The 17144-nt window shown below is 36.8% G+C and overlaps 2 protein-coding genes across 3 annotated transcripts; both read right to left on the minus strand.

The window, feature by feature from the left end:
• Positions 1-2288: 2288 nt before the first annotated feature.
• On the minus strand, positions 2289-6989 carry LOC103937168 (uncharacterized membrane protein At1g16860). Its single transcript, XM_009347081.3, has 5 exons — positions 6769-6989; positions 4441-5416; positions 4033-4188; positions 3410-3621; positions 2289-2783 (listed from the first exon to the last, which is right to left on the minus strand). Exons 2-5 carry the CDS (start codon positions 5335-5337, stop codon positions 2591-2593), a joined length of 1458 nt encoding a protein of 485 aa, XP_009345356.2. The 5' UTR covers positions 5338-5416; positions 6769-6989; the 3' UTR covers positions 2289-2590.
• Positions 6990-8570: 1581 nt separating this feature from the next.
• LOC103938039 (uncharacterized membrane protein At1g16860-like) lies at positions 8571-13669 on the minus strand. 2 transcript variants are annotated; one of them, XM_048563969.1, is made up of 5 exons: positions 13417-13669; positions 11523-12477; positions 10224-10379; positions 9206-9417; positions 8571-9087 (listed from the first exon to the last, which is right to left on the minus strand). In XM_048563969.1, exons 2-5 carry the CDS (start codon positions 12408-12410, stop codon positions 8895-8897), a joined length of 1449 nt encoding a protein of 482 aa, XP_048419926.1. In that variant the 5' UTR covers positions 12411-12477; positions 13417-13669; the 3' UTR covers positions 8571-8894. The 2 variants fall into 2 exon arrangements, with proteins under 2 accessions (XP_048419926.1, XP_048419925.1); XM_048563968.1 differs by having other exon boundaries at positions 13261-13668.
• Positions 13670-17144: the final 3475 nt, after the last annotated feature.

The following is a 17144-nucleotide window of genomic DNA, read 5'->3' on the forward strand; positions in this document are numbered from 1 at the left end:
ACGACCTCTTTTTTGTTAGTATATAAGTTGTTGAGCTGATTAGTAAAATGTTACAAGGTTGTTATGTGTGTGATGTCTCAGCTCATAGGCTGAGCTATTGTGTAAATCTGTGTTGTGTTGATTAAGTCTCATAGGGCTTATCATTTGACAAGTGTCTTGATCTTAAGATAGATTGTAATGGTTGGTTGAGATTGAATTGAGGATATGTCTCTCTCTCTCTCATTCCTTTCTGTTAAGTGACTCTTCAAGCTCTTTATGCTTGGTAAGAAATACAATGATAGTTGTTCGAGTGTTATGCTCTGTGTGTTTCTTCTTCCTCTGATTTCATCTTCTCAACTTTTTCTGAAATATTGCTCTGGAACTCTGTTAAGTTGTTTTGTGTAGTTGCGTTTCTGATTTCTAACATTTTTAGCAGGATTCCCTTTCTATTTAGCAAAAACGGCATGATATATACTGGGCACCCCTCATATAGGGGCATGTATTTACTGTATAGGACTCTCGTACTCTGGAGCAAAAATAAGGAAAAGTGAAACATATATGGTGAATGCATAATCCCTACGACATATCCACTTTTCAACATCCTTTAACTTGCTTCTATATACATATATATTTTACTTTCTGCTAAGGTTTTAAAAGACACTAGGCGCTAGTCGGGCGGCGAGCTGGGATCTAGAGCCTAGGCGGCTAGCCGGGGTCTAGGCGGATTTAACTAAATTCATTATATTTCATCGAAATAAGTGTATGTTTGTACTTAAAATATATATAATTTCATCATAAACTACAAAATAGAATGACACATATATTATGAAGTATTGGAATATAATCAAAACATGTGGAACAAGCATATAATGTGTGCTCATTTAAGTATTCGTCAAGTCTCTTACAATTTATTGAAAAAAAATAAAATGCAAAATGAAAGTTATCTATTTTTTGCCTAAGTGAGTTGATGCCTAGACGGGTCTGGGCAGGTGCCTAGGCGGTCTAGACAGACGCCTCAGTAGGTTTATGGGCTCTTTCTTAATTTTCAAATGCTTAGGCATAAATCAGGACGGCGAGATTTTTAGAACAGTGTTTTCTCCTATGTAGGCAGGTGTTCCGCAAAATCATATTTGCATCCGGGCGGGCAAATATCAAGGTAACCCTGTCTTGCTTGGGGCTGCTGGCATAGCCGTTCTTATTTTTTCTGCAGGTATTACGGTATGGGACATATTTTCAGCAACTGTAACGATTACAACATCAATTGGTGGTGCAATGATAGGAGAAGTTGTTGGAGTTGCCCTTGTATTCATGGTCACTGACAATGGTTTGTTAGTGCTCAAGGCGGGAATAACAGCCGGCATTGCCCGAGTTTTTCTTATCGGAGAATTCACCACCTGGTTGATTAATGTGACTTTTGGGTCCCGAGGCAACGCCCCATTGAGCACGATGGGGCATCAATGTTACATCGCACAGTTGTCTGACTGCTCAGTACCGGCATGACAATAGCGCATCAGCAATCTTAAGATCATCTCCAATAGTTAGGTTAAAAGCTAAATATTTTAACCCGAAAAATTTAGTTTTTAGCCCAAAAACAATTTTTCTGCTTTAACCGTTCTAGCCTAAAATTTTAGCCCGAGAATATTAAAGAATGAACTTAGGCTATTTTTTTGTTTTAAATTAAATTTAAAAAAAAAATAAATATATAGACTATCGTAAATTAATTTTATGAACATTTTAATCTAAAAAAATTTAAATTCCGATAAATATTGGATAGAGTCCACTCCGATTTCTAGGCTAAATTTTGTAGGGAATTTAGCCTTGGTTTAGCATTTAGCATTTAGCCCAAATTTTTCCCTTGAGTTGGATTGGGCTTGGGGAAAAATTTTAGAAGGTAATTTAGCTTTTAGCCCACCATTGAAGTTGATCTAAGAGAGTGAGGATGTACAGATCCTTACCGGTTATGAGCCCTACTACACCCAAGCCTACCTTTTATCCATGCTGCAAGTTCGATCCCCACCAATCTCCCCCATAACAGCTAACTATAAACCCACTAACACTATCGCTCTACTGAAAAAAGGAAAAAAAAAAAAAGAACATGAAGCCGCATATTTATTACAACATCAAAGCCAAAAAGCATATAGATAAACCATGAAGCTGCAGATTTATTAGAGCAGCAAGCCAAATGCATTTCAAAATTAACACCGAAGCTGCCGAATTCGACCCTAAACCCGCACACATTTTAAGTATAAAAACTGAAATTACTATAATTATTGCAAATCTGAAAGACAAATGTAAGCACTGGGAAAATATGATATACAAATACTTTCTATTTCACATTCATTAACTCAATCAGATTAAACATGTAAATTCCTTGCTTACAAAAGCTTTCAAAACCTAGAAACAAAAAAACACAACACAAAACTATACACCAAGTTAAACGAATAAACACCGCCACCCCCGTCTTAATCTGTTACGGACACAACTTCTTCACTCCTACCACCATCGCCAACATCAACAATAATTAATAATAATAATAATAATAATAGAGGTAAAGAATATACTCTCGAAAGAGCAATACCTAAAAGGGTAAGTCCGCAATTTACTTTTACTGCTAAACTGGGATGACATCATTCTTTGATGCATCATCACATCTCAACACAATACCCTCGAGGCTGGCTGGAAAGATACATTTGGCCCACTGGCATCCTGTCGTGACCGGCTCAGGTGGAGGCACAATCATCAGCACATTTTCATTTCTTTGGACGACTCCCATTACACTAACTGTGCTTCCTTCTTTAATGTACCTGCAAATACGACACCGCAGGTTAGATGTACAACCACATTAGTTCGCATCTATCAAATTCACGCTACTTGTATACAATATTATCCCTACCGCCGCGTGGATCAATAGTTGACAGCTACAAAACGCAGTTAAGTTCCAATACAAACTCCAATTTATTGCCTTTAAATAATCTAATTAAGTATTTCCTTACTTAGATTTAGTACCGAGTTGGTTGGCTGACTCAACTATCGCAAGGGTAAAGTTTTGGGTTGCATAGGAAAGGGTGGCTATAAACAGCTGGAGTATTTTTCAACCCGAACAAACCAAACAGCCATATCTGCACATTGGCCACCCCAAATTCATCAAATGCCTCCACCGAAAAACCCAAGCTCAGTAGAAAGTTGAAACTGCTACATCCCACGGTTTACACCTCCAGAGAACATGAACACTGGCTATTCAAAATTACACTATATAATCCTTATAACAGGCACCTAAGCTTTACGCATCTATAAGAAATATAAATTATGAGGGGGAATATCATAGAAGCAATTGTCATTATAGTGATTAAAAATGAGCTTCAAGGTAAAATTAATTGCATAACTCTAAAATTTACACCAAAAAAAGTTAATTGTATGATAGAGCTATTACCCTTCTTTCAACCGCATAATGCGATCATCGCTTGAAAGTTTCCTCTCTCCCAGCCATCTAATAAACTCTGGAGACAGCTCTTCATGTTCCGGATTCACATCAATGACAATTGAATCATCAACATAAGGAGTCACCCTTGCCCCAGAGCCAGTCTTTACCAATGCTCTTAACCCAGATTGGAAATCAGAGATGTAAAAATCTACCACACGCCTCTGTCAAATGACATAAACAGAAATTTGAGTCATAAGTGTGTAAAGAACAAGAATTTTCAAGCCTGGTAGCCACAGAAGTCCCAAGGCATCACCATGTAACAGCTCCTTGCAACAACTGAGCAGAAACATATATGCATAAAAACAATTCAAATAGCAGCACTTAGCAGATAGGCAATTTAGAGTTGTACACTCTGTCAACTTTAAAAAACATCAAAACTGTCACAATTTTACCTGCATGCAAAATTTGACAACCTCAAAGTCTTAAATCTTTTGAAAGTTAATGAAAAAAATAAAATCAGTTAGTTAATTTGAAAACCCCAGATCCCCGTCCTAATAAGAAAAGGAAAGAACAGAAAAAAGAGAAGGACCACGCTTTATCCATCAAATAATAGCTATGTTTCAGTTACTCACTTCTATGGACCTAAGCCCCCAAGTAAAGCGACGATGTGTAGGGTTGGCAGCTTTTGAACCCCATCCTCGATACTCATATAAACTTGCAGATGTATACACACATCTTGGAATCTTTTGAAAGGACGACTCAAGGGGCAGATTACCACAAGTGACCACCTTCAAAAACAGAACCAGATAAGAATTGTAAAAAATTACTGGTTCTCAACAAATATAGAACAATAACCAAGCTCAACCCCCCAAAAAAAAAATATCCACAAACCCATCTCATTGGTATTAGAATCTAGAAGATAAACGTTATACAGAAATAAAATTTCCAGAAATTAAATGCCCCAATGTATCTCCATCTCGCCCTCCTTCGGAGATCTTATTAAGATTTATATGCCACAATTTCAAATCCATCAAACTTACCCCTGACACCTTCACAAATTGCCCATTCTTTGCAGTCCTAAGCTCGGAATCTGAATAACTAGAAATATAACCTATGATTGCTCGTCTTCCCCAATAAGTATTCCATGTAAATAGTGTAGCAACTGCACCGAAAAGGATCACAACCACGATGAGGAGAATTGCATTGTGGACTGCACCTAGAATAAAACCACCAGCTATGAACCCCATCACGAAAAGAAGAATCAAAGACCACATAATTAGCTTTGGGAAGTTCTTCCTAAACGAAAATTCGTCATCTTGGCTAAGAGTAGTAATGGCCTGATTGTGAACAATGGAGGAACCATGTACTTTCATTGAACCCATTGACTCCAAAGGACCAGATACCTTACGAGGGGCACCAGAAGAATTTAGTGGACCAGAAGAAATGGGTCCAGATGTAATGAGACCTGTTGCAGGGAGAACTGGAGGAAGAGGTCCTGAGTTTTGGCGGGCAGTTGGTGTTACCCCACCAGATTGAGGACCAGACGACTTCTTTAGAGGCTCCCCATGCTTATTCAGTGGTCCAGAATTTGACTTCTTTAAGGAAGCAGAACCAGGCATGCCTCCAGATGATACAGGACCTGATGTGGTATGGCCAGCACGAACTGTAGCATTAGGGATTGGTCCTGAATGTGAAGCAGCACCTCCGAAAGATCCAGTCCTTGAAGGAGGACCAGTTATAGGTCCAGATTTTCTAGACTTAGAGGCATCCGTAGGGATATCAAACATCTTCCCTAGTTCTCCTGACTTCTTGATATCTCCACCAGTATAGGGCACGGCAACTGAGCTCATAGTTGGAGTCCTTTCCTTTGGTTGCTCTGGCCGGCCTGATACGTAAAGGCCATTACTGAGTTGATGAGAATTGAATCTGGAACCCATCTTGCTCTTTTGAAAGATCCGACAAGATATTACACAATAAAATCAACTAGCAGACTAGCAGTTCAGTGATGTGATCCTCCTACGGAAAAAAGAGGCACCAAAAAAGTTAACATCATCACTTATTGCTTATCTAAAAACAAAATAGTAACCCAAAGCCGCACACAATAAACTAAAACATAAATGAACTGCAGAGAATGGCCACAAAGAATTAGACTATGATGCCATCTCAGATCTCCAGTAAAGCTAAAACATTTTAAAATTTTATAAGCTTCTTTCTTATGTGATGGAAAATTTATCACAATGCAATCCTAATTCAAACACCACCACTGAAATAGTCTACACCCATGCCATGTTTTTTTCTTCTATATAACCACACGACAACCTATAATTACCTCTACAAGTGTGCAACCATTTTCCTCTATTTAAAAATACTCGCACTAAATATACAATTAGAGTTTCAGAGAATATACAAGAAATAACTTATCAAGTATAATGCTTATAATGTGGTTATGATTTGTGCCACTTATGAAACACCAACCATCCAAGGAACCAAAGTATCATTATCGAAGTCAAGGAAACAAAACCAATCTCTGTATGTATGAATGTGCATGTGCACATAACATCTTGTTTATGAAGATCATGAAAGTAGAGACGAAGCAAGTCACATAAGAATCCACGGTTCAAAAATCATATGCACATTTAACTTTATACAACAAAAGCAGTATATCAATTCAAAGCACCATCATAACTCGAAGGAACAATATCATGGGCAACCAACTGAATTAATTAAAGGATCACTAAGAAAACCATTTAAAATATAAATCATGTTTTAGAAGGTCAGAAGCAATAATCAGATAATTAGGAGGAAGTATCAGAAATTCAGAATCTTCCAGTTTTAGAAAGATGGAAAAACTAAATTTGCATCTCAAATCAAATTAACAAATCATGCCCAAATCAATGTTTTGCACGAACACCAAACATCAAGTGCTGCAGAGTTTAACAGAGTTTAACGGGGGTTTTAGCAATACCAAAATTCCAGTGCAACAAGAAGGAAAATTCAAGCATGTCCCTTCCAATTTCTCTACCCAAACTTTCTCAGCAACCAAACAAAACTCAAGGAAACAAAAACCAACCCAGATTTCACGGAAGGTTAATAGCCAGCATAACCATTCCCAAAATGGAAAATTTCATCAAAATGGCGCAATCTTCAAGCACCAACCACCCAAATGTCCAATCTTTCAGCCCAAATCACAAAATAAAGGATACCAAGATAACCATTACGAGCAAAAACTAAGACAATCGAAAAGATCTAACAAAACAAGCATAGATTGACTCTGAAACTCTCAGTCAAATAGTAGCTGACTAAAGAGAGAAAATTTCACATGGACAGGGGCCAAATGGAAATTTAGGAATAGTTATGCACAGACATACCTGAAGGAGAAGCAGGGGCAGCTGAAATCTGGAGATTTGGAGACATAATGGCTTCACTGATAAGGACAAACAGCACCCACAAAAGAAAAATCTCGGACTTTCTCTCTCTAAAATCTCTTTTGGGGTTTTTGTTTGTTTCTCTCACTAGCTAGAGAGAGAGTGTGTGTGAAGAGAGAGAAAGAGAGGGGGAGAGGCGCAGGCAAGAGGCAACAACTGGTGTGTTTGTCTCGTCCGGTCAAAAACCTCCAAAGCCCAAAGAAATTGTGATTGCTTGGTACTAAGGTACACATATTTTATTACGTAATTCTACACTCTTAATTGTTGACGTGAGATCCAACCGTCAAATCGAATAAAATGAAGAAGATCAAATAACACATATTAAGAAAGAGTACTAATTATGCAATTCTATGTAATTTCGATAAAACAAATTAATATTTTTAAACTTTTTAAGGATTTAAGTTGATAAGTTCCAACGATTTATTATTGATTAGACTCATTAGGAAAAATTCGTTTGCTAGATAGTACGATACTACCATATGTTCTATTGCTAAATTATGAATGTGTACATACATTATGATAAAATTTTGAAGTTACAGTCTAGTAACATAACGTATCAAATAGGCTCTACAAGATATGTATTGAAAGGATCAAGCATGCCACATGCAATAGGAAAGTTCTTTAAATCCGATGACCCATAATGCCAAAAACATGAGTTTGCTTTTGGAAACAAATCCGGATCTTCATTAGATCCTCTTTGTGAGGATTCTAAGGATATGTTTATCGTGTTCGTTCATCGTACATCGTGCAGTCACAAATTATTTTAAAATATTTTTATTTAAAATTAAACACAAACAATACTTGACAAAAATTGATCGCACGATGTACGATGAACGGACACGATTCATGGATTTCCAAGATCCTCACCAAAAGAATCCCGAGAGGATCCTGTTGGTTTGGAAACTACTATAAACTGGTGAGTAAATAGATTGTACTCTCCACATCAACCTTAATTGTTGGTAATGCTAGGGAATTTGTAGATAAAATTTACAAACTAAGTGTTGTGTTACCAATAAGAACAAATATGTTTATCAACACTCAAATAATAATTCAATCATTGACTTTCATGTCATTTAGTTTAATAAATTTAATCTCCCTAATGTTACTCATGTAAAAATTAATATGTGAAAAGGAGAAAATTGTTTCCATAGCTTGAAAATGCTCAAACTCTTCAGGGGGTATGTTTGGAATTAACAATGGGAGGGCTACAAGTACTTCTAACAACCAAAAAGTACTTGTAACTACGCTTTAGAGAAAAACTTAAAACGGTGTTTCTCGGTCACATAGACACTTTTTGAAAAAAACACATGCTAGATACACACTTCTAGGAACCTTTTTTTTTTTTTATCAAACAAATTATCTACAATAAAAAGTTGGGCAAGTGAGCTAAATCTCACTATAGGATAGCAATAACGTGATTCAAATTCGCTTTTGATGAGAATCGAACCAACAATAAGGAAAAGGGTACGATCAACGGAGATTTTCTATAATGACCCGAAGTATGAATACATTAGATGTTTTAGCAGTTAGATCTTTGTTTAAAAGTTAAAAAATACCAAGATCTAACGTTAAAACAATCGGAGTATCCTATTCTCCATAGGATTTCTAAATTTTTTTATGACGAATGATGAACCGGCCAGTTGCCTAGTGCATCACAAGAGAAACTACTTCATTTAATCAAGTCAAAAGAGTGAAAACCGTGCAGATTGTGAGAGAAGAAAGCAAATTTGAGAGAGGCAAAAGGATGAACAAAAACAAAAAATAAACTGACGAATTATATAACACTTTCCTTTAGAACAGTGTCTTCTCAAACTTGTAAAATCCCTCACTACAAGAAGCCACACCATTACAGACACTTTCAAACCCTAGGAAAAACAACGGACAATAAATTTCTAAAATCTATACACAAGGAGAGGAAAAAAATCACGTCGTCTTAAACCGGCAAGCTCGTCACTGTTTATCACTACAACACCACCGCCACTACCGCCACCCCCATCAACTTTCACATTGGGAACAAAATATTTCTCAAAAGATTAAATACCCGAAAATGTTTCTTGGAGCACAAACAACTAAACTGGTATTACATCGTTTTTCGAGGAGTCTTCGCATCTCAAAACCACCCCCTCAAGGCTAGCTGGAAAAATACAATTGCTCCACTGGCATCCAGTTGTCAATGGCTCAGGTGGAGGGACGATCATAAGCACACTGTCATTTCTCTGGACAACTCCCATCACACTTACCGTGCTACCTTCCTTGATGTACCTACAAAACGAACATCACTTGCAGTTATGCAAGGTTGACTCGGAGTAAACTGATTCATGCATTTCTTAAAAATAGTTGCAAGAGCGTACAATGGATTAGATAAGTGATAAGTTTTTACCCTTCTTTCAATCGCATTGTACGGTCATCACTTGAAAGATTCCGCTCTGCCAACCACCTGAGAAAGTCAGGAGACATGTCTTTGTTCTCTGGGTTAACGTCAATAATGACGGACTCATCAATGTAAGGAGTAACTCTTGCTCCATAGCCGGTCTTAACTAATGCTCTCAAACCAGACTGGAAATCAGAGATGTAGAAGTCTGCTACATGCCTCTGTCAAGCAACATAGACAAACGAGAACACTTCAGCATAAAGATCTTTAAACTCAAAAGCAACAGCATCGCTTCATGCACATCAGTCCTCCAGTTGTCAACTAAGGCATTTACGTAATATATGGAAATCCTTTTTTGAGAAAGAAAAAGGATTAGCAGAATAAACTTTGTAGACAGAAAGCGGTAACTCAAATGTGTAGTACATACATCACAAAGGCAATCAACCACTTCACCTCACGCAAAATCTTTTGTACTTTTTTCCTTCTTTTCTTATTTGTACAAAGAACAAGGTCCCTGATTTGATTAAAAAAAAAAAAGGAATAAAATCTCTCTTTGCAATTGTTTTACTAAAAAACGGAAAGAGTGTATAATTTCACTCATGAAAGGCACTGAATTGAATTAAAAAATCAGTAGAAAATGAGCCCAAGAGGAAACATACTACAAGGCTAATAAAATTAAAAGGCCCTTGAGCATTAACATGAAGTTATGAACACAAATTTTGAAGCAATACATACGAAATAACAATTCTCATGAGAAAAATGTGGCAAGGATATACTAATTATATTTGTGTGCTGTCTTTTGTTATTCAGTTAAACTTATACATGTTTAATGCCATCAAACTCTCAAGAAGTGCCTAAATATAATTTCAAAAATATGTGAGTAACTATGAGAAGTCTAAATGGATCTAATTACAATCAGATACATGTTGCAAAGTATTCAAAGGTTAACATATCCATATTCCGTAGTGGGTATGGTTCTCCAATAGAGTATTCATGCTACATAATGCTAAAGGATTCAGTTACTAACCTCCGATGATCTAAGTCCCCATGTAAACCGACGATGTGTAGGGTTTGCTGGTTTGGAACCCCATCCTCGGTACTCATATAAACTCGTAGATGTGTAAACACATCTGGGAACTCTGCGGAAGGATGACTCAAGGGGAACGTTACCACAGGTAACCACCTTCAAGAATTACCAAAAATATCATTAAAACACATGCTAATGAATGCAAATACAGACGCAGCAGCCGCTACCTTGCAAGAGAAGCTGCACAAGGCTAAGCATGACTCATAAAATCTTTTGGCCTGCTGGAGTGCCTCCTTGGTAGTTCTGATTACCATCTTTTGATTTTGGCATTCTTTTGCAGGTGAAGTGTCTACTTATTTTTATTTCAACGTAGGAAATAACAAGGTTTTAGCTTGGTAATGTTCATGTTGCACCTACACGCTACTGCTTTATTCTAAGAATATTCTAGGTTTTGGATTTGTTTTATTAGAGTAAGAGTAAAAGGTCATAATTCGTTAAAATTTGAAAGTTTATGACTTAATACATGTAAAGTTTTGTTACAAACAGGCTCAACCTTACTCTCTAACGAATGGACCCTGACTATATTTACCATCTTCAGGCTAGGTAGGTGATAAAGGACTTCCCATTTGACATCAACTTGGAACAATAAATATCCCAATTTAGGGAAAGAAACCACATATATTTTTCTTGGAAACACTGTATGACATATGCGTAAAAATATAAAAGAACATGTAAAAGTACAAAGACTTTTTTCCTTTGAAAAAGAAGAAAGAAACTCGCCCACTTTCTTTATATCTTCAGATTAGCATACAGAAAGAGATTTTTATATATGTATTTACATGTCAAAGTAGAAATTTTTCAAACATTTAAAGCTTATTTACACAGTTGCACTATGCCACATTAAAATGTTAAAAAAGTCCAACCTGATTGTGTACTTTGTCATTTCCCACTTTCACGTAAACAGATTAAATCATCTATTCTTCCTTTACTCACACCATTTCAGTTCTTGATAAAAGATGTCATCTCTCGTATACAAATCAGTGGAGAAACACAGATGGGTAGTTGTGAAAAGTGCAATTTAATAAGGTGAAATCAAAGTAAAAAGAAGTAAATCTTATATATGTTCAGTTCTAAGTAAGGTGAAAAAGACACACACACAAAGTGAAAAACAACTTGGTGATGGTATTTGAGATCTAATGCAGGGAACAAAAGTACCGACTAAATATAAATATCAATTGGAAAATAAACCAATTAGAGGAGATAGAAATATAAGATATCAGCATTAGCTATGTTACATACCCCAGAGACTTTCATGTACTGCCCATTCTTTGCAGTTCTGAGCTCAGCATCAGGATACCGAGAAATGAAATTTATGATAGCGTTTCTTCCCCAACAAGAATTCCATGTGAACAAAGCAGCAACTCCAGCGAAAAGAATTCCCACAACAGCAAGGAGTATGGCATTGTGGACCGCTCCAAGAATAAAACAACCAGCTATGAACCCCATCACAAATATCAGTACCACAGACCATAATATTGTCTTTGGGAAGTTCCTCCTGAAAGAAAACTCATCTTGGCCAAGAGTAGTCACTGCTGGATTGTGAGTAACTGAGGAACCTTGTAATTTCATTGATCCCTTAGACTCTAAAGGTCCAGATACCTTTCTAGGGGCTCCTGAGGAATTTAGAGGACCTGAAGAAATGGGACCAGATGTGATAAGTCCTGTTGTGGGAAGAACAGGTGGAATATGGCCAGAGTTTTGACGTGTCACTCCACCAGATTGAGGGCCAGAAGACTTCTTCAATGGTTCACCATGCTTGTTGAGTGGCCCGGAATTAGTCTTCTTTACTGAAACAGAACCTGTCATGCCTACAGATGATACAGGACCTGATGTTGTATAGCTTGCCCGAGCTGCAGCATTAGGCATGATAGGACCTGAATGTGAAGCTGCACCTCCAAATGATCCGGTCCTTGAAGGAGCACTGGTCAATTGCCCGGATTTCCTAGACTTGGACCCATCCATAGGGATGTCAAACATTTTCCCCAGCTCTCCTGACTTCTTGATGTCACCACCCGTATAGGGCATAGCAGTTGAGCCCATCGTAGGGGCCCTTTCTTTTGGCTGCTCAGGCCTACCTGATACATAGAGACCATTGCTGAGCTGATGAGATGGGAATCTGGAACCCATCAAGCTTCTTTCAGAGGCACAGAATAAAGGCACCAGAATGGATGACTCAGAGATACTCAATGTCCTACTGTGAGGGAGAAGGAGAGGCAATCAGTTCTCGTTCATATGATTGTTAACTAGCATGAATACTTGAGGCAATCAAGGAATAACTGTGAAAGGTATAATAATGCGACCCAATCAATCACACCAGGATATAGCAACGGAAAAGCAAGCAATCTTGATATAACGATTATCTTCTAAACCTTCAAACTGAGGCACGGCATTACTAAATTGTGAACATACGAACATGTCTCCAAGATCAAGTCCTGAGAGCAAAAGTTTGCACAGAGTCCTGTTCTTAATTTTTGCAACCTAAAAAGTTAGACAACAATGCTTAAAACTACAACAGTATTGCAAGTAAAACAAATCATTTACTAATTACTAAGATTCCGGTCAGAGACTCAGAAATCGGTCATCTTTAGAACAAATTTCATTAATGAAAGATCTGAAGCAACAAGTAGGGATTGCAGGACTTCTGGTTCTTTCTGGATCCCAAAAATAATTGATACGTAGCCAAACAAAACTCCTAAAAAAGCCCTAGATAGCTTTGCTCCCATAAGCTTTCTGTCATCTTTTTTAACAAGAACTGACAAAACCCATTCAAAAGTTGTTTCCTTTCCACATTTTCTCATCAACCAATCAGAGTACAAAAAAAGGAACTAAATCGATAGCAGATATTCAATAAAACACGAAAAACAACACAAAATCCTCCAGTTTTAGCAAAGCTACAACGAAAACCATGACATTCCCAAATATAAAAATAAATAAAAGGGACAACTTTCAGAGCCCAAATCAGAGAAACAAAGCATACCCAGATCACCATTTTGAACTATAACCGTGGCAATGTGGAGGATCTACTGAAATGAGCAAAAGTTTGATATGGGTTCTTCAATCTTCAGAGCAGATTGGTGGCAATGGGGAAGGGGCAAAATGGGAAGAAAAATGGGGCAAAGGGTAAGAGTAATACCTGAAAAGGAAGATGAATGGAAAATATTTTAGTTGCTGAAATGGATCAAACACAGTGGTTGAAGTGGTGATAATAGTAGTAATGATTCTGCTGGTGAGAGTGAGATCCCATCTCTAGAGCAGTCACAATCTGTTGTCTCTCTCTCTCAAATGCTTTTTTTCTGTCTCTCTCTCTCTCTAAAAAGTCTCTCTCTTTCTCGCTCTTGAAAGAGCCGCAACAACTGGTAGGTTGTCTCATCCGGCAAAACCCACCAAACTGTGTAAAAAATGACATTGGATAAACAAAAACATATTGTTTCAAAATTATCTCAAAAGTCACCTTCAACCTCCCACCCTCTCCCTATTTCTTTTGTATTTGTCCCAATTTTTTCCATTTCTTTTTTTGTGTTATATACATATATATATATATATATATTTGCAGCTTTTTTTTCTCTTAATTTATATTCAATTAATATCTTTAATATCATGAATTTTGAAGGTCACTATTTAGTTCTAGGAGTACTTTTTAACATAAGATCAGAATCTACCATCCTTGAGAAATACAGTAGTCTTTATTCATTAAAACTTATTAATCATTATAGGGTAAATAACGTCACCTCAAATCCTACTACTCAAGCAAAACAAAACCAAACTAAAAGAGGCCAATTTCCTTGTTGATGCTGTCATTAGTGTAGGCGTTGGTAGTTTTGATTTTTATATTTGGGATCGCATAATTTTTGTTTGTGCTGTCTCTGCTTTAGGCTTATATCACTTTGGTACTGGTTGTTCTCGAGACTTTTCCCTTTAATGTATTTATTTTCTAATAAATAAAAAAACTAAACAAACATGGTGAAGTTAGTTAGCTCAAAGCATCTTCAACAGCCTGGTTAAAAGAGGCTTTTTGGCTACTTTGACAAAAAACTGCAAAACAAATCATACTCCAACAGGTTAGTTAAATGACTAGCGATCTTAAGTAACTTTATGCAAACTAGCTAAATTTTAGCTAGGAGGAGAGAGAAAATAAAATTTTTGCTAAATAATAAAAGTTATAAAATTACATTGTTGTTTGTGAGTTTCAAGAGAAAAAATAGAGCTTGAGCTGTTAAGTTTAAGAAAAAATAATATGAAAATATTTTAACATAACCTGCAATATTAGAGATGCTCACACAGTCACAACCTCTTTATCAGAGTTTCAATTCCTTTTTTTTAAATTTAGATTAATTTAAAATATTAAAATAAATAGAAAACTTGCAATAAAAGTTTTACAAAGATAAAAATAATACCCTCATCCTAGGATCTTTTCATTGTGAAAAAGAAACTGTGAAAGTGTTTGATATCCTTTAATTTTTTTTTAATTTTTTTTTATCAGTTTCCAATAGCTCATCTTATGTATTGTTTTAGTTGCTCCAATACTGTTATATCAAATTTTCTTCAAAAAAAATATGCACACTGTACAATTTTCTTCACAAGCGTACCAAATGCAATGTTAATGAAATGGGAATGACAGATGTCATCTCTCGTGTTCGAAAATGTTAGAAAATCGTGTTAAGGAAATATCATTTGTTTTCAATTGTCATGTTTGGTTAAGTAATAAAAATCATTACTGTTCAATTTTTCAATTATACGGTAGCATTAATTACATTAAATTGACAAATACATTAAATGTTTTCCCAAGTGATTGGAAAAAAAAAATTCTGAAGTAGATACTTGGGTATGGAACTCCCTATGCTATGTATTTCCAAACAATAATGTAGGTGGTGCTTGACCGCAATGGCAGAAAATGATTACTTAGAAAATAAAACGTCTAAACAATGGTTGGTAATTTGGCTTTTTTAGATGTAAGTGTCTCTTCTCAATGTTGAATTTATCTTTGCGGGTTTTTGTCGTTTGCCTACGTCTCTTGGTAGCGCTAAGCCCACCTCATTGTCCTATTTCCTCACCCGCATTATATATTCTCACCCATAACAAAAGGTTAAAAATTTGAAACGATATTTCCCCACCCATGATTATTCTTAAAAGAACCTTCTAATACAAATCCAATTTTTTTTAGGGAACTTTAACGAAAAGCTCTCGGTACTGTTCACTTTAACGAAAAAACCATATTTTTACACTAAAAAGTCAATTCACTTTACCCTTTATTTTGTCCTTATCATTAAAACTCAAAGTTTTCAAGCCCTTTTCATTATTATTTTTTTTTTATTCTTTAGAAAAATAAATATTAGAGTGCTGATAAGCACAGCTAAATCTCCACTCACCGCCAAGGCTCCCTTTCTGATTTTTACTCCAGCTAGAATTCTAGAATCCAGCCATTTCTCAGATCTCCAGCCGATTACAACTCTCTTTCTTTCTTTTTTTTCCAGATGCTTAACGCACCCCCATCCCTCCCTTTTTCGAATCCCACGACCAGACCTCATGCCACATTCCTAACATTTCCATCCTCATGCCTCATTTCCAAAATTCGCGACAACTTATTCCCACTCCTCGAACACCAATTTCTTTTTCTTTTCTCTAGCGGAGCTACTCCGCAAACTGAGGTCCCTATCTTTGGTTTTGGGAACTTGAGTACCATAACTTCAGATGGACAACCAATTGCGTCGACATCCGCTCTGACCCCAATTGAGATTGTTGATCCAAACACACTGGTAGAGCAACGCAATGGCCAAATTGTCAACCACACCTTTGTAGGTGGGATCCAAGTCTACGAAACTCCAATCCCTTGGACACTGCACTAGCTCCCTGCATAGAACCTTTACATCTTACCTTCGATGAATCAGAGTCATTTGAAGAATGAGAGCTATGCAAACCGCTGAATCATGATAACCTTGGGGATCTATGAAGAGATATTCAAAATTACCTCCCTAGCGAGGTTGTCACTAAAGTAAAGACCCTATTTCTTCAATAATTGAATCACACCGCCTCCACAAAAGTTCTTTTAGCCTAGTTTTAAGTACTTCCATGAAGATTCTAATCCAAATTATTACATCATGCATTTATCTAAATGCAATGACTCTGTACAACAACGACGATGCATGGATGTGCAAGATGTTCCCATCTACCATGGAAGGACTTGCTATGAGATGGTTTTCCAAATACCTATTTTGAAAGCCATGCTGACATCTTCACAAATACCTATTTTGTGTTTTGTGATGTTCATCAACATCACGAAGCTATTTTCAACATGACCACTGAGACTAAGAATGAGTATCGTATAGCTACTTAAAGTGATTTCGTGCAGAATTGGCTGAGATCAAAATGCCAGATGACAGGCTCGCCACAATAGACTTCAAGCAAGGACTCTATGTCTATTCACCTTTCTCCCAAAAGTTAAATAAGAAAAAGTATGACTACACCACTTTGGCGGAGTGCTTTGATATCGTTGATGATATCATCGGTTAGGATGATAAAACCTAGAAAAAAGAGATCCGACACAGATGATGAAATATAGTCTGATCGGAAAAGAGATAATCGAGACACACAGCCTCCATCTTCCCATTAGAATGACAGAAGATGACACAAAAACAAGCCAACTCAGCGCAAGACAAAGCAATACATTGCTTTAAACACTACTATCACCAATGTCCTTCACAGTACCAAGGACAAACCTTTCCTCAAAAGGCCCGAACCTCTTCCTGACCATCTAGCCAAGAAAATGCCTAATGAGTACTGCTCTTTCCACTGGTGCGATGGTCACACCACTCGAAGCTATCACATGCTCCGGGATCCTAATGAGTAACTACTTGATCAAGGGCA

The sequence above is a fragment of a genome, unplaced genomic scaffold (genome assembly GCF_019419815.1).
Source record: "Pyrus x bretschneideri cultivar Hongxiangsu unplaced genomic scaffold, Pyrus_bretschneideri_v1 Contig37, whole genome shotgun sequence".
Classification (NCBI taxonomy): Eukaryota; Viridiplantae; Streptophyta; class Magnoliopsida; order Rosales; family Rosaceae; genus Pyrus; species Pyrus x bretschneideri.